The sequence below is a fragment of the Salvelinus namaycush genome, chromosome 4 (assembly GCF_016432855.1).
Source record: "Salvelinus namaycush isolate Seneca chromosome 4, SaNama_1.0, whole genome shotgun sequence".
Taxonomy (NCBI): Eukaryota; Metazoa; Chordata; class Actinopteri; order Salmoniformes; family Salmonidae; genus Salvelinus; species Salvelinus namaycush.
This window is the reverse complement of record NC_052310.1, coordinates 77,124,179-77,142,800: the sequence shown is the minus strand read 5'-3', so window position 1 is coordinate 77,142,800 and position 18,622 is coordinate 77,124,179. Positions and strand designations below refer to the sequence as shown.

The window sequence follows — 18,622 nt, the reverse complement described above, 5'->3', positions numbered from 1 at the left end:
AACAACTATAACGAATAAAAACATGACCGGAGATACAGAACTGCTAAAACGAAAGCTTTGCAGGAGGCCATTGTGATGTCCCTGATGTGCCAGGCGCACCGTTGAAAAGAACGGTACTTCCGTTCCACGGTCTTATATAGGGCCCCAGATTGCGCAATCCACTCCATTCAAATTCTCCCCGCTTACTGACATCTAGAGGAAGGCGTATGCAGTGCATGTAGCCCGATGACTTACATGGGAACTTATAAACTGACCTCAGAACAGGGACCTCGATTTCTGAAATCTCACTCCCTGACAGGAAATGTGCTGCAGAATGAGTTCTGTTTCACTCAGAGAAATAATTCAAACGGTTTTAGAAACTAGAGAGTGTTTTCTATCCAATAGTAATAATAATATGCATATTGTACGAGCAAGAATTGAGTACGAGGCAGTTTAATTTGGAAACGAAATTATTACAAAGTGCAAATAGCACCCCCTATTGCCAAGAGGTTTTAATCAAACAAAGTGATATGATAAGATGTGTAACTGCAAACTGACTTTCAGTGGTCATTCGCAACATTTTGAATCACGCTGGGTTAAAGAGAGATGGCCAACTCATGGAGCTTTGAGTCTGAAGATTACACAGTGGAATTGAGAGGAATGCCTGGACGATCTATATGATTGATCTGTTGTTCTCTCCTTCTGTTGAAGAGAGAGCAGGCGAGAGAGAGAGAGGTGGGTGGGGTGAAGGGGTGATGGGGGACAGAGTTAGCAGACTGTGCTCTTTCCTGCTGAATCATAGCGTGGGATGATTCGAGAATTCTGCTCTGCATTTCTTTTCATTCGCTGTTGTTTATTTATATTTCTGTCTCTAAGGAGACAACAGGAAGTGTGGTAGTTAGAGGAAGATGAGGAAAAGAGGCAAGAAGGAGAAAAGAGGCAGTCAGGCGGGGAGAGCACAGCAGTTCCTCACACCACCGCAAACTGATTCTGATCTCAGATTATCACATTATCTTCATAAGAAGCACAAACACCTCATCTCTCTAGAGTTGCTATAGTTAGCACTGTATCCTAATAGAAAGTCACAGCTCTATGCCACAACCATCACCTCCAGGGCGTTGATGTAATTTACAGGATAATGATTCTGTAGGTCAATGGTATTTTCATATAAAACTGAGTCACAAATGAGCATATTTCAGTGGCTGTGTCCGAAATGGCACTCTATTCCCTATGTAGTAGACTACTCTGGTCAAAGTCGTGCACTATGTAGGTAGAAGGGTGCCATTTCATACACAGACTCCATTGTGGATTTAAGCGGGCGCTGAAGGACGGGATGTCGGTGAACATGAGTACCATCACCTCGTGCTTTGTTTGTCTGAGGAGGTAACGTAAACCTGATGACCAGACAACCTAGAGGTAATGTAAACCTGATGACCAGACAACCTGGAGGTAATATAAACCTGATGACCAGACAACCAGGAGGTAATATAAACCTGACGACCAGACTACCAGGAGGTAATATAAACCTGATGACCAGACTACCAGGAGGTAATATAAACCTGACGACCAGACTACCAGGAGGTAATATAAACCTGACGACCAGACTACCAGGAGGTAATATAAACCTGACGACCAGACTACCAGGAGGTAATGTAAACCTGACGACCAGACTACCTGGAGGTAATATAAACCTGACGACCAAACTACCAGGAGGTAATATAAACCTGATGACCAGACTACCAGGAGGTAATGTTAACCTGATGACCAGACTACCAGGAGGTAATGTTAACCTGATGACCAGACTACCAGGAGGTAATGTAAACCTGATGACCAGACTACCAGGAGGTAATATAAACCTGATGACCAGACTACCTGGAGGTAATGTAAACCTGATGACCAGACTACCAGGAGGTAATATAAACCTGATGACCAGACTACCAGGAGGTAATGTTAACCTGATGACCAGACTACCTGGAGGTAATGTTAACCTGATGACCAGACTACCAGGAGGTAATGTTAACCTGATGACCAGACTACCAGGAGGTAATATAAACCTGACGACCAGACTACCAGGAGGTAATGTTAACCTGATGACCAGACTACCAGGAGGTAATGTTAACCTGATGACCAGACTACCAGGAGGTAATGTAAACCTGATGACCAGACTACCAGGAGGTAATGTTAACCTGATGACCAGACTACCTGGAGGTAATGTTAACCTGATGACCAGACTACCAGGAGGTAATGTTAACCTGATGACCAGACTACCAGGAGGTAATGTTAACCTGATGACCAGACTACCTGGAGGTAATGTTAACCTGATGACCAGACTACCAGGAGGTAATGTTAACCTGATGACCAGACTACCAGGAGGTAATGTTAACCTGATGACCAGACTACCAGGAGGTAATGTTAACCTGATGACCAGACTACCTGGAGGTAATGTAAACCTGATGACCAGACTACCAGGAGGTAATGTAAACCTGATGACCAGACTACCTGGAGGTAATGTAAACTTGATGATCAGACTACCAGGAGGTAATATTAGCCTGATGACCAGACTACCAGGAGGTAATGTAAACCTGACAAGGAGACCTCCAGACTAGAGCTCAGAGATTTTAAACTAGTAGATTCAACACATTATGTTTCTCAGACCCCACAATATTCACTCAACCACCTCAAACACACATACTCACAAAATGTGCCACAGATTATTCTGCGTGCCATTGTACCCTAACACACACCATGTGCCTATAACTTTTCCTGTAAGTGGGTGTACGTTTGAGAGAGACTGCATCTCTATCTCTTTAAACAGCTGGGCAGGCCTTAGCGGTCCATTGTGACACATCTGGGCTGTTTCAGAGAGACAGAGGTGCAGATCGGGGCCAGGGGAGGTGGTGGTACGGTGATGGTGGGAGGGAAGCTGTTGAACTAACTATTAAGGTCCAACAGAGAGGAGCACTTCACACTCTGATGCCATCCCAGGACGTAGGGAGTAACCTAACAAGCAACCTAACCCTCGCCTGACCAGTAGCAACGTTCTCAGTAGTTACCATTTGTCCCTTACTCCTGACCTCCAAGGAAGGAATCTCACCTGGAATCTACTGCTTCACTGTCCACCAATAACCTACTGTAAGTCTGGAACCTACTGATTCACTGTCCACCAATAACCCACTGTAAGTCTGGAACCTACTGATTCACTGTTCATCAATAACCCACTGTAAGTCTGGCACCTACTGATTCACTGTCCACCAATAACCCACTGTAAGTCTGGAACCTACTGATTCAGTGTCCACCAATAACCCACTGTAAGTCTGGAACCTACTGCTTCACTGTCCACCAATAACCCACTGTAAGTCTGGAACCTACTGATTCACTGTCCATCAATAACCCACTGTAAGTCTGGAACCTACTGCTTCACTGTCCACCAATAACCCACTGTAAGTCTGGAACCTACTGCTTCACTGTCCACCAATAACCCACTGTAAGTCTGGAACCTACTTATTCACTGTTCATCAATAATGCACTATTTGCCAGGGTGCATAGAAAGAAGTTCTGGCTTGTAGTGGCCCAACGCCCTATTAAGAAACTTTGTTGGTGTTTCCTTTATTTTGGCAGTTACCTGTAGATCAATCACTGTGAGCTAGTTTCTGACAGAGATGCAATGCTGGACCCTGATCAGATCCTGACCTGTTAACTGTCTCCCAGCTGGGTTGGCTCTGGGCCTCTGGTAAACAGATGGGGTAATGTAACACTCCCAAGCGGTTGGCACGTCCACCCACCCACACACTAACTCTTGTCAGTCTTTTATAAACATTAGCATATATGGGGCTAGGAGGGTGCGCTAAGCAGCTTTTCATTTCAGGCAGTAGTGAGCTACTCTATTATCCTGGTCCCAGATCTGTGCGCTGTTTGGAAAGGCATTGATATGGATATGCTGAATAAACTGATCTGGGACCAGAATACCACTCCTTGGCTCCTCTGGGGCAGTATGATGTCTCCATATCACTGTGTGTGTGTGTGTGTGTGTGTGTGTGTGTGTGTGTGTGTGTGTGTGTGTGTGTGTGTGTGTGTGTGTGTGTGTGTGTGTGTGTGTGTGTGTGTGTGTGTGTCTGTAGAGCTGCTCTACTAACCTACTGAGTGTGTATTACGTGTCTGTCTGTCACATGCTATGTGTTTGACGTCTACCCAACACACACTCTGTATTCAGGGCTAAAACACTGTGCTGGTGTCTTCTTCCTTATAGGCCTAATGACTGACCATTGAGTGCTGAAGTGTGTATATTTTATGAGTCTAATCTGGACCACAAAGACCCTTACACGGTAGAATTTCTCGAATATGTATTTCACATGACTGCAGAATTCAGCCTGTCACTAAGGATGCACGAGCATCCAGTAGGTCTTAGTGCTGTCGTGTGCTACTGGTTGTTTTAGAGAGAGATTTTGGACCGGTTTCTACTCCTGCTGAATGGAGAATCTCCTCCTGAATGGAGAATCTCCAGTCCAGGAAATTGAGTGTAATCTGTGTACAGGAATAAGGCTGCTAAAATGTTGTTTTGACTGCCCACTGCTCTTCACGCCAAAAAGAGGCTCTCTGAATGTTGCTCATTGCAACACCCATTACTTTATTACCCTGTTATCTGTATCTGCACCTGTGAACCTCCCTGTACACAGAGGAGTAGAATCCATGCCTACGGAGGTTAGAACACACTCCCTGCTCCAAGCTGAATGATTCATGTCAAACAGAGGATAACCCCTGATCCTGGCTGTATCTCAAATGGCACCCTAATTCCTACATCGTGCACCCCTTTTGACCAGAGCCCTATGGGCTCCCAGCTGAATGAGTCATGTCAAACAGAAGATAGGGGAGGGATAGCCCCAGATCCTATCTCTCCTCTCCAGCAGGCCTACATCCCACAGGCGCTGCGCTACGGCTGGGTCATACCCACTCGTCCACACTTTCACACATGCTGTGTGATGGGGTGAGTCAATCACAGAGCGGACCACACTGTGGACTAGAAGCGAGAGAGAGGCTTGTTCCCATTCTGGGAACCAACATTGTTTGTGTGCCTCATTTCCCAGTATTTAATCACTTTGGAGCACTTCCAACATACCTCACTGTACTGTACAGTAAGCTACGTTACATCCACCCGACCTCTCAATTTCAACATGAGATAAATGATGAGGTGTATTAAAGCTGTAATAAAGTTCAAAGGCCAAAAATAACTATTTGCCATTAAAAGTATATATCTTTGTAGCTCATCAGTGTTAACATTTGGATTTGATTTAAGCCTATTCAATATATCACATATCAATATTGACTGGAGTTATCAATTTAATTATGTGTGTGAACTATATACATTTAAATAATAGTTCCATAGCATTTAGGGAAAATTATTCTAAGGAATTCCATCCAGAGAGATATTAATACATTATCCTCGACGACAAAGGTCGTTATGTGTTCATGGTATCCATGTAAGCAAGCAAAAAATGTGTTCTGAAATAACTTCCAAGCACAGTGAGTGAGTAACTTCCAGACTGCTTTCCTGCTGTGTAATTATGTACTTGACTTTCAAATGATGTATCGGAAATCCTATCACAGAGGGGCACTCCCTGACGTAGCGACGCACGGCTGGGCGTTATTCTTCCATAATGAGATACTTTATAACTGCAGCGCTGCCCTTCACATCAATCTAGTCAGAAGAAATTGGAACAGTTGTTGGACTCGGGGAAACTTGCTTTGCGCGCTTTTCGTCGGAAAACCATTTTTTGTGGAATTATAGTCACTCTGCAGTCGCACTAAGTAAGTTGTCTGTGCTTCCAACTGTGGTGAACTTTTTCGGTAGATTAAATAATCACATGCGAATGGAATTTAAGGCACGAACAGAACTCCAAAACGAAGCGGACTTTCCTCATTACAATTTAAATTACTGAGATCTTCTCGCACGCGAGGCAGGCAGGGGAACGACTTGGTTTATTTTCCTAGTAGCTATAATATCCATAAAAACATGTTTGACGGATGGAGCTGTTAATTTTACATATCGACTATCAGCGTGTCGACATACAATAGCCTTTTCTGGTCTATTATTTGTACTATTTTTGCTAGATGGAGTCGAATTGTTTATTTATAATTCATGCGCACCTATTGAGAATACACATGCAACATATACACACCAACTGGCATAAATCATTTAGGAAATAGCCTACACACGTGCTGTTACTTATCTCTGGTTTAGTGGAACATGTTTTAGTTCCAACTGGGTCTGCAGTGCTGTGTGAAAGGTGGCCTGTTCTAACCTAGATTGATTTGTTTATCATGTTACATGGAGGAAACGACAACCACCTGCCTTTTATTATTTTCCTCAAAGGAAAGCAGGGGAACTTAGTAAGGGTGTGATTAATGCCATGCTACACTCAACATATTGTAGGTATATACTTCATTTCTAGTGGACATGCATAAGTGACTTACATTTTAAACATTAACAGAATGTTCAGCTAAACTTTACTTCATGTGTATTGCAAGTTGAATATCAGTTGGACATAAACACTTTCTCCTTTTAGAACTCCTCTCTCCAATAGACATTCCACTGTGCAGATCAAGTTTCAGAGAAGGCGCTGTTCTGTGTTGAAAGCAGGGTATTGCAAATCCTGCAGTGACACACCCATGTCCCAGTCCCACAGAACTGGAGAGAGACCTTCAGAAACTGACTGTGCCTCTTTTGTCATTTAGCTCCTTCTGACAAGATGCTGCTCCTACTACTGGGAATCGTCATCCTGCACATTGCATCCCTAGTCCTCCTATTTGTGTCAACAATTGTCAATGTAAGTAAAGCTCATTATCAATAATTGGTTCTCATTTATGAAAATTAAGCAAAAGTTTTAAAGCGTTGCCATCTCAGCTCTGTGTAGGGGTTTTCTATCAGGCTGCAGTGTTCTCTTGTTAATAGCAGCTCTGTGTAGGGGTTTTCTATCAGGCTGCAGTGTTCTCTTGTTAATAGCAGCTCTGTGTTATTTATCCTCTAGGCCTGGACGACAGGGTCCACTAGCAGCTCAGACCTCTGGAATAATTGCTCTACAACCAATGGAGGATACCACTGTGAACCGGCCAACACTGGAGGTAAAATACAGTAAAGACTTGACTGTACATCTGCTGCAGTGGCTAGGTTTTTTTCTGAAAGTCATCTCTCATTCTGCATGATGCTGATGATGCCTCCTATTGTCCAATAGCGAACTTATTTTGAAGGATATACTGTAGATATCTATTTGTATATCCTATAAATTGGGTATTCTGAATATTAGTGCATTTGATACCAAACTGGTTGAGATTTTCTTGTGTCTTGTGAATAAGTTAAGCACTGTTGGTTGACTAAGATCATAGACAGTAAAATGTGGGAAGACTTGAAGTGTGATTAACGATAACTGGCTTAGGCCCTGAAAGCCCACTCACACTCCTGTTAAACATGCCCCTAATGGGAATCAGGCTCCAATGAGACCCTACTGCCATCTAGGGGTGAGAATGTGAAACTCTGTATAAATAGTCATGGTGTGATGTCCATATTCAGTCATGTATGTGTCTTTTTTTTAGGGTATTTTAAAGTGTTAGATCTGAGCAGGATTTTGTGTGTGCAGCAGACAGGGAGGCCTTGGACCACCCCATACAGAACACGGTGTGCTGACAGCTCTGGTCACACCCATGTATCAGATCCTGTATACAGCGAGATCATTAACAAAACCAGAGACCTAGCAGCTGTGTGTTTTATGTCTGAGACAGATTCAGACCAGAGTCAACAGGGGTTAGAGGGAAACACTGCAACAAGAAACAATACCATATTAAATTAGAAATGATGATATGGATATGCAGAAGAATATCTTACAATTAGCAGAGACATCAATCACATTCATTTATAAAGCCCTTCTTACGTCAGCTGATGTCACAAAGTGCTGTATAGAAACCCAGTCTTAAACCCCAAACAGCAAGCAATGCAGGTGTAGAAGCACGGTGGCTAGGAAAAACTCCCTAGAAAGGCCCGAACCTAGAAAGAAACCTAGAGAGGACCCAGGCTATGAGGGGTGGCCAGTCCTTTTCTGGCTGTGCCGGGTGGAGATTATAACAGAACATGGCCAAGATGTTCATAGATCAAATGATAATAATCACAGTGGTTGTAGAGGGTGCAACAGGTCAGCACCTCGGGAGTAAATGTCCGTTGGCTTTTCATAGCCGATCATTGAGAATCTCTACCGCTCTTGCTGTATCTAGAGAGTTGAAAACAGCAGGTCTGGGACAAGGTAGCACGTCCGGTGAACAGGTCATGGTTCCACAACCGCAGGCAGAACAGTTTAAGCTAGAGCAGCAGCATGACCAGGTGGACTGGAGACAGGAAGGAGTCATCAGGCCAGGTAGTCCTGAGGCATTGTCCTAGGGCTCAGGTCCTCTGAGAGAGAGAATTAGAGCGAGCATACTTAAATTCACATAGGACACCGGATAAGATTGGAGATAAACTCCAGATATAACAGACTGACCCTAGCCCCCCAGACACACAAACTATTGCAGCATAAATACTGGAGGCTGAGACAGGAGGGGTTGGGAGACACTGTGGCCCCGTCCGACGATACCCCAGGACAGGGCCAAACAGGCAGGATATAACCCCACCCTCTTTGCCAAAGCACAGCCCCCACACCACTAGAGGGATATCTTCAACCACAAATTTACTATCCTGAGACGAGGCTGAGTATAGCTCACGAAGATCTCCCCCACGGCACGAACCCTAGGGGGGGCGCCAACCCGGACAGGAAGATCACGTCAGTTACTCAACCCACTCAAGTGAAGTACTCCTCCTAGGGACTGCATGGAAGAGCAACAGTAAGCCAGTGACTCAGCCCCCTGTAATAGGGTTAGAGGCAGAGAATCGCAGTGATGTCGTGGAAATTTCCTGTATTACTCAATAAAGAGAGAGAGAGAGCCAACCACACACAAGTCAGAGTACTAATTATATATTCCATCTTTAATATATATATACAAGCTTCACCAAAGCCCTTTAATGACTCTCAGATCAATTCAGTGTCTATAAATGAATTCTCTGAGTGCTTACAAAACAATTCTTAGTTTCATTTATAGCCAAGGTACACCCCTCTCAACTTACAAAGAATCCTTTACCCGAAAGAGGAGTATCCTATCGCTAGACAGCATCAGCTATAAATCATCGTTCAGTTTGATCTCCCAAGACAAGGTTTAAATCTCATGCTTGATACTTCACTGTCTACCAAAACATTACCTCATCCAATGGCATATATCAATTGTCATTTCTAGATACTCCCAAACCTGGACAAACTCAAAATCAGACAGTGAGCCCCTTAGGTCAAATACTAGGTCAAGATAAGGGCAACCTCAGAGGGGACATACAATTGTTCCAAACACGGCCAAACTCCTTCCCCCTATGAGAAAAGTAGGGAGTGACTAGCGTACAGACATTGTATGAGATAGTGACAATGGTTCCCCATTAATAACACCATCCCTTCCCATGGTTTAGGAATAGTTACATTGTCTTCATATGTCAATCTGACCTCTCCCCTCTCTGCGCCCCAATGTGACTAAGCCCTAGCTGAGAAGTGATAACTGCAACTACCAACCCTATAGACAAAGGGAAAGGTTTTAATGTCAAGTATCTCACAAGCATATGATGAAAATAAAACATCTTATCTATCTGTTACTTAGCTAAATCTGATTCTGCCACGACAGTGGAGAGAGGGGAACCGGCCAGGCAGAGGCAGCAAGGGCGGTTCGTTGCTCCAGTGCCTTTCCGTTCACCTTCACACTCCTGGGCCAGACTACACTCAATCATAGGACCTACTGAAGAGATGAGTCTTCAATAAAGACCCATGTAATGCTTTGTAGGTTAGCAGTAAAACCTTGAAATCAGCCCTTTTCTTAACAGGAAGCCAGTGTAGAGAGGCTAGCACTCGAGTAATATGTTCACATTGTTTGGTTCTAGTCAAGATTCTAGCAGCCGTGTTTAGCACTAACTGAAGTTTATTTTGTGCTTTATCTGGGTAGCCGGAAAGTAAAGCATTGCAGTAGTCTAACCTAGAAGTGACAAAAGCATGGGTAAATTTTTGGACAAAGTTTTTGATTTTTGCAATGTTACGTAGATGGGAAAAAAAATTCCTTGAGAAACAGTCTTGATATGTTCGTCAAAAGAGAGATCAGGGTCCAGAGTAACACAGAGGTCCTTCAGTTTTATTTGAGATGACTGTACAACCTTCAAGATTAATTGTCAGGTTCAACAGAAGATCTCTTTGTTTCTTGGGACCTAGAACTAGAATCTTTAATTTGTCCCGAGTTTAAAAGTAGAACATTTGCAGCCATCCACTTCCTTATGTCTGAAACACAAGCTTCCTGGAAGGGCAATTTTGGGGTTTCATCGAATTGTACAGCTGTGTGTCGTCCGCATAGCAGTGAAAGTTAACATTATGTTTCCGATTGACATCACCAAGAGGTAATATATATATATCGAAAACAATAGTGGTCCTAAAACGGAGCCTTGACAAACACCGAAATTTACAGTGGATTTGTCAGAGGACAAACCATCTACAGTGACAAACTGATATCTTTCTGACAGATAAGATCGAAACCAGGCCAGAACTTGTCCATGTAGACCAATTTGGGTTTGCAATCTCTCCAAAAGAATGTGGTGATCAACGGTATCAAAAGCAGCACTAAGTTCTAGGAGCACGAGGACAGATGCAGAGCCTCTGTCTGACGCTATTAAAACATGGTTCTAGAGGCAATGTAGTACTATAGAACTTGTGTTCAATAGTTTAATGTATTGCCTTCGAGATCCATTACTACTGTAGTCTCAAGCCCAACAGGCTGTAGATAGCTGCCTGGTGATGTCTAAAATGAGCGGGTCGGTCCCCAGTGTGTTTTGTTAGTGAGACAGGCAGCGGATTCTCTCTCTCTCATGTGTTCTGTGAGGAGGTAGAGGTCGAGGGGAAGATGGTGGAGTCTACTCACGTGCACTTGGCCCGACCCAGCCAATCAGTCATGTTCAAAGGCTACTACAATGCTTTACTGAGCAATCAGTACAACTGGTATGACTTGGTGAGCTAAACGTGAGGGTGGGATGGAGGCACCACCAATGGTCACGCACACTGGATGGCCTTTTTTATTTTTAATCTTGCTATTAGGAGTTAAGTTATGTAGTTATGCATAGTTTATATTCCATGTGGGGATTGGTTTATGTTTTGCCCATGCTGTTTGCACTTGACCTGACTTTGCCCCTGAAATGAGAATCCAGTCCTTAGTTTGTATCACTAATTACAGTTAAGCAATGTCCACATCAACTTCTTACTGTATGTTAGTTATTACATGTAATGGACAGACACCAGTTGGTCTGAACACTACTGTAGCTTCAAGCTGGCACTTCAATCTGTAAGCTGAAGCGTGATATTAACATAACTTGCATAGCAGATATGGCCTTGTGCATCAGGATAGTCAGGACTCAACAAAAACTAAGAACAATTCTTCATTTTTCTCTTGACTATTCTGTGAAAAATGTCTGTATTTTGTATAAATTATATAGTACAGTATAACATTTTGTTATATGGGTACACCTTTTGGAGTGTAGACTTGAAATAACCGTAGACGCAAGCACAACGGGGACTCTTATTTTGGTAGATATTGTGGGCCCAGAGGACCACACCTCACACCAGGAAATGCCCCATGTCACAGCCTTCTGGTACGAGACAGGAAGAGTTGAAGGAAGAGAACATGTCTGTTTATCAACCGTATAGGATATATTTATAGAACCCTGATGTAAAACACTTTGTTGTTCGGCACTTTATAATGCAACATGTTATCATGTTTAGGCCTATAAATTGTGTCATATACATTAATGTATCATTAGCCTTACTATGAGTTGATTTGGTTTTATGTAAAGCTTTCATGGATATAAATAGCATTTGTTTTATTGCTGTACAGTGGATTGGTTTGATAGTATTGTTGGCTATTTCCTCTGCTCTGGGGTGACAGACTCTTTGATAATGTCATTGAATCCATCAAACCCTGTTGTTTCCCCAAACCTCTCATGACAAGAGGTATTAGTTTCCTGGAAAGCTTCAGGGGGATCATGGGAGATGTATAAACAATCTACAAATAGATGTCAACCGAACAAACAGTTATAAATTAGTCCAGTCCACAGCAGACACTTTACTATGTCTGAGCCACAATCATTCATTCAAGTTTCTTAACCAATTAGTGATGCTAAAGCAGCCTGAGCAGGGTCTCAAAAACCACTTGATTTGTGATGAATTAAATACTGGTTAAAAACAAGCATGCACAGTAAGTTTGGTACCTGAGAGATTACTGAGACATGGAGGATGCATTGTATAGAACCTTATCTTCCTACTTGACTATGGTCCAGTGTCCTTAGTATACAATGGGGGCATGCAGGTCTGTATTTGTATTTATTAAGGATCCCCATTATTTCCTGCCTAGGCAGCAGCTACTGTTCCTCGGGTCCCAAAAAATGAAGGCAGTTATGTAATGTTTTTTTATAATACATTCTCAACAGATTTCACAACTCATTAAGTGTGTGCCCTCAGGCCCCTACTCTACTACTGCATATCTACATCACAAAATCCATGTGAACATGTATATGTGTCTGTGCCTTCATTTGTGTTGCTTCACAGTCCCTGCTGTTCCATAAGGTGTATTTTTTTAAATGTTTGAAATCTAATTTTGCTACTTCCATGTGTCACTTGATGTAGAATAGATTTCCACGTAGTCCAATAATACATTTCTGTTTGGCTCTGTAGAGGTAAATACTTTGATAGAGCTCCAGCAGAAAACAACATGTTGTGGCATGGGTAGTGACAGCAGCAGACACAGCTAAACATGAAGTGAAAGGGAGAGAGATGTGAGAAATGGCTTGGGAGAGCTAGATTGAGAGATGCCTTTGGAAACCTGAGAGTGGATGCAGGCTGCATGCATGACCCTCTGACAAGAAATAGAGCTGCGTGGAAGTCCAGGCATTCCAGACGTAGATAGTGCTGTGGTTGTAGCGCTAACAGAGTGGTGGGGGGATATATCTGTCAGTGGCATGTATTCATGGATGCCAAGGGAAGCCTGGCTTCCAGAAAAAAACATACAAAATTATTTATCTTTCGTCTCTTTTATAAATATCCTTCAAATCGCAAGAGACAATGTATCTCACCGGAGAAAGCATCCAAGTGAACGAAACAGCGCCCTCCTATCTGTCTGTGTAGCCCATCTATCTGATGCTGTCTGCTCAACAAGAGTGACGTTGTTGCCGCCCATAGCATTGAATGCAAGAGAAGCCAAATCGGCATTGAGCTCAGCTGTGAATGGTCCTGGCGCACCAGTGTCAAGGGAAGCCACTGTGGATTTGGCTTCACACCAATCGCATCCCTTTAGAATCCAAACGTCATTGACAAAAAAAAAAATTTCTCTGTACTGGCCAATGATTATAACAGCAATTCTGATCCAATCGTAACCGTTTTGCCAAAACTATTGTTTGTTAACAAGAAATGTGTGGTATGGTTGAAAAACGAGTTTTAATGACTCCAACATAAGTGTATAAACTTCTGCCTTCAACTGTATATACTGCATAGCCATGTATAGTCCATGTATCCTGTGTGGTCCTCTAGCTCTGTGTTGCATTATGCATAAGAACAGCCCTTAGCCGTGATGTGTTGGACATGCACACCTCCCCCTCGGGCCTTATTGCTTAAGTATAATTGACTGACAATCTCCCCCCCTCTTCCCTGCAGTGTGGATCCAGGCAGTGCAGGCCCTGATGATCCTGTCCATCATCTTCAGCTTCATCTCTCTCTTCCTGTTCTTCTGTCAGCTCTTCACTCTTCAAAAGGGAGGCCGCTTCTTCCTCACTGGAGTCTTTCAGATCCTCGCCAGTAAGTTCCCATTCAGGAAAACTCACCTGAAACAGACCTATTCAGAAGTTTACGCTGTATAAAGGGTCATAAAGCTTTTTTTTGTATTCAAGCAGTACACCAGCAGTTCACTAAACATCCAGACTATTCACCCGCCGCACCTGAGTGGACTTTCACAGAAAGTGTTGCAATTAACAGCTTCTGCGTTGTCTGTCTGATATTGTCTGTGTCAGTTGAATAGGGTCTATTGTATTCTGCCTCCTCTTCTGGTCTATTGTGTTCACCATTGGCAGCTCTTTCTAACCTCCCAGGTTGGCACTGTAGACCATGCCCTTCTTTGGTCACTGTGTTAACAAACCTCCAAACGAGCTTCAACGCCATACAACACTCTTCCGTGGCCTCCAACTGCTCTTAAATGCTAGTAAAACGAAATGCATGCTTTTCAACCGCTCGCTGCCCACCCGTCTAGCATCACTACTCTGGACGCTTCTGACTTAGAATATGTGGACAACTACAAATACCTAGGTGTTTGGCTAGACTGTAAACTCTCCTTCCAGACTCACATTAAGCATCTCCAATCCAAAATGAAATCTAGTATCGGCTTCCTATTTTGCAACAAAGCCTCCTTCACTCATGCTGCCAAACATACCCTCGTAAAACTGACTATCCTACCGATCCTTGACTTCGGCGACGTCATCTACAAAATGGCCTCCAACACCATACTCAGCAAACTGGATGTAGTCTACCGCAGTGCCATCCGTTTTGTCACCAAAGCCCAATATAGTACCCACCACTGCGACCTGTATGCTCTCGTTGGCTGGTCCTCGCTACATATTCGTCGCCAAACCCACTGGCTCCAGGTCATTTATAAGTCTTTGCTAGGTAAAGCTCTGCCTTATCTCAGCTCACTGGTCAACATAGCAACACCCACCCGTGGCACGCTCTCCAGCAGGTATATTTCACTGGTCATCCCCAATGCCAACACCTTCTTTGGCCGCCTTTCCTTCCAGTTCTCTGCTGCCAATGACTGGAACGAATTCCAAAAATCACTGAAGTTGGAGACTTATCTCCCTCACTAACTTTAAGCATCAGCTATCAGAGCAGCTTACCGATCGCTGCTGTACACAGCCCATCTGTAAATAGCCCATCCAACCAACTACCTACCTCATCCCCATATTTGTTTTTCTGCTCTTTTTCTCACACCAGTATTTCTACTTGCGCATCCTCATCTGTACATATCACTCCAGTGTAAATTGTAAATTTCTTCGCCACTATTGGCCTATTTATTGCCTTACTTCATTTGCACACACTGTATACATATTTTTCTATTGTTATTGACTGTACGTTTCTTTATCCCATGTGTAACTCTGTTGTTTTTGTCGCACTGCTTTGCTCTATCTTGGCCAGGTCGCAGTTGTAAATGAGAACTTGTTCTCAACTAGCCTAAATGAAGGTGAAATAAAAAATTTAATGCCAGTGGCCACAGAGACACTCACACAAGTGGAAATGTCAAGACTGGAAACGTAGTGGGTGAACAACAAACAACTTAACATCAAAACAGAGACCGTGTCATGCCAGTTTACAGTGGGCAGGGCTGGGTTCTCTTGTAACTTGGAAGCAGGCCAGGGCTCTAGATGAGGAAGTGAGGAATCTAACAGAGGCATGTTTGTAGTTCAATAGGAACCATGACAGTGTGACGCAACAATTGGCTGGGGGAATCCATTTGGGAAGCATGGACCCTACTCACCCCACCTCTCCTCTACTGCTGCCCAACATGGTTCATTCTAGGACAACTTCCATGAAGCATTGCAGATTGTGATGATGGTGTGACACACAATAATTTGATCTTAAGAATTCGACCCCCTCCCCTTCATCGCCTCTCCGTTCTCATATTCTCTCCTCCTTCTCATATTTTCCTCTCCTCTAGGTCTGTTTGTGATGAGTGGAGCAGTGATCTATACGGTGATGAGTCCTAAGTGGGTGCCTGATTCAGAGGCCTTCGGCTGGGCCTACATCATGGCCTGGGTGGCCTTCCCTCTGGCCCTGATCAGCGGACTCATCTATGTCATCTTGAGAAAACGGGAATAAGACCCTTGTCCCCTAACCTCCACCCTGCTCTCAGCATTAACAATCCCCCCCCCAGGAGCATAAGGTCAGAAGCTTGAGGACTGGTTTATCTGACTGGGTCCACAGCCGTCTTCACCCAGGTCTGCATCGTACTGAGAGGTAACACATGATGAAACAATACTGTCAGAATTTGAAGCTGTATATAGTATCTATGGTTTAAAGTCTATTTATAACACTTTTTACATATGTGTACATAGTATTGTTGTGTTGCTCCGTCAGATTCAGACAAGCTTTGTTTTAGCTGATAAATATGTTTGTAATGATGAAATAATTAGACACTGTTACTGTAAACCGCCAAAAAATGAATACAAGTTTTTGAACAGTTTTCACCAAGTGCATGTATAAAATAGAGAGCTAGAAGGATTTTGTGTAACTGAGCTTGCTTTACAAAAACTAAAAGTGGTAACATCCAAATAATGGCTTAGATGTTTTTCAACTTTATTTAGTTTTTTATTTTCAACAAAAATGGTGCTATGTATTTACCATTCCTATTACTGATAGCCATTTTCATTTACAGTCAAATGACTTGACTTATGAAGTAACTATAAACGTCAGGGTGAGAAGTAGACTTCAATGTAATGTCCATGTGCCTAACTGCTTCTGTTTTATAGAGAAATTATTTAGATTTGTTTTAAATAAAAGCTTTAGAAAAACAGTCAACTGTGATTGTTCAGCTAAAAGGAGCGTTGGAGTTAGGGCGACGGAGCACTCGTTTTTTGGTTGGAATGTCAGTATTAGAATGTCTTGCCATTGTTCCATTTGATTTCCTCTTTTAGACAGAGTTCAAGGATGGAGAATGAGAGATAAATGACTGCATTGACTTAGATCTGTGTTGTCTTCTCTCTCACTGTAAGGCCATGCCATGTTCATCTGTTTTGTATTTATAGCATATGTACGACCTGTAAACACGCTAGATACGAACCTGCCTCTTGGACAGAGTACTGTAACAACTAGTAGGGCATTGCAGCCAGATCAAAATTGATTTAAGTTTTTAAATCTGATTACATTATATAGATATTTCAAAGGTCAAGCAAGCTCTGAGGCAGCGTACTTCAACCTGATCAAGGCAGAATAGAGGACATGAATTCTAGTATTAGCCTTGCCATGTGGGAGAAAATGGACAGAGGTCTGCAGTTGTGATACAAATGTTCTGTTTCACTTTTGAAGTTTGACAAGCTGCAGTTTCTGCCATACTGAAGTACATGACTTATGTTTTCTTTATCATGTTAATAACATGTCTATGACTATCTAGTATGTAGACTTAATAAAACAAACCAAATTGAAAACAGCTCCTACCTACGGGGGATTTCTATGCATTTCACTAATTTATTTAGTGTATCACAGCATAACACTAACCCCATTAGAGCTATAGTCAAGACCATTGATTAATGTTGAGCTGCATTTAGCTATTTACAATGTTAATAGCTATGTTTAAATGGTCCAGTGTCTGCCTTGAAGAGTATGGTAAAAATTTACACTTTCATGCACTGTAATGTGGGATCTCTTGTATTTGGTTGGTGTGTTATTAAAGAGAATGCAAATTCTGAACTCTCGCTCTGTGGCCATAATATAATGATACCTGCACTAAGAGCTCGGTTCAGTTCGAGAAAAAATGTATGACAATGTAATGAGACTTTTAACATCATGCAGATTTCTCCCATCAAATAGCCTAACCTAAATGGCACTCGATCAAATAAAAAAAATTGCGCTGTCACGTTAACAAGACAGGTCAAAGTAAAATGGACAATCACGATTGTTGTCCAGGAGTTTTCACCCCATTTTGTCATGATCAGTGGTTTCAAGTTTGTCAATTTGACAAGCTGATCATAGTGAAAAATAAAATACTTCTGCATTTCCCACCGTGTAAACACGTTGCGCACTACAGACCCTTGTTCGATTCCAGGCTGTATCCCAACCGGCCGTGATTGGGAGTCCCATAGGGCGGTGCACAATTGGCCCAGCGTCGTTAGGGTTTGGCCGGGGTAGGCTGTCATTGTAAATAAGAATTTGTAATTAACTTACCTGCCTAGTAAAAAATCTATAATAATAATCCATTGTGAGCCGACATGGTAGGCTACACCCCAGTAAGCACGAGCCAACATCTTTTTTTGGCCCTGTCCGGGCTTTTTTATTTTGAATTTTTTGGGGGGTGTTTTACAAATAGTAGGCTTACCACAGTTGGGCATTCTTAAAATTCAATTTCAGACAACACTGTACTCTACACCTCAGTAAGCATGTGACTGATCTTAAACAATTTAGGATGTTTCTTCGCCTTGGAGCCTTGTTCTTTTTGTTTTGTTGCTAAAACGTTTTTTAAATGTTTTGCATTGATAGAATAGTCAAATTGTAAACTGCTTATTTTAAACATAATATTCGGTTTTGATTATCTAGCCCTCCAACTAGGGTTGTAAAATGTGTAGAAATCCCAGTTGAAGGATTACTCATTATTCCCTCCTAACGCCAGAAGTGAGTAAAACAATACTTTTTCTGCATGCGAAAACCTGAGAAAAAGTAACCCGGAAGTTATATATATTTTTTAATCTGTGTTTCCCGGCCCGCCTATCCTCCATTTAAAGGGGTATCAACCAGATTCCGTTTCCAATGGCTTT

The 18,622-nt window shown here is 42.7% G+C and overlaps 1 protein-coding gene across 1 annotated transcript; it reads left to right on the top strand.

Annotated features, from left to right (window-relative positions):
• The first annotated feature begins 5,670 nt into the window (after positions 1-5,670).
• On the top strand, positions 5,671-17,556 carry LOC120045740 (peripheral myelin protein 22-like). Its single transcript, XM_038990678.1, has 5 exons — positions 5,671-5,781; positions 6,709-6,800; positions 7,002-7,095; positions 13,767-13,907; positions 15,814-17,556. Exons 2-5 carry the CDS (start codon positions 6,723-6,725, stop codon positions 15,972-15,974), a joined length of 474 nt encoding a protein of 157 aa, XP_038846606.1. The 5' UTR covers positions 5,671-5,781; positions 6,709-6,722; the 3' UTR covers positions 15,975-17,556.
• Positions 17,557-18,622: the final 1,066 nt, after the last annotated feature.

Excerpts from the sequence above, each read along its gene's own strand:
- LOC120045740 (XM_038990678.1), top strand. The coding sequence starts at position 6,723 with ATGCTGCTCCTACTACTGGGAATCGTCATCCTGCACATTGCATCCCTA. Across the intron at positions 6,801-7,001 it reads TTGTGTCAACAATTGTCAAT|GCCTGGACGACAGGGTCCAC; the intron begins GTAAGTAAAGCT and ends TTTATCCTCTAG. Across the intron at positions 7,096-13,766 it reads TGAACCGGCCAACACTGGAG|TGTGGATCCAGGCAGTGCAG; the intron begins GTAAAATACAGT and ends TCTTCCCTGCAG.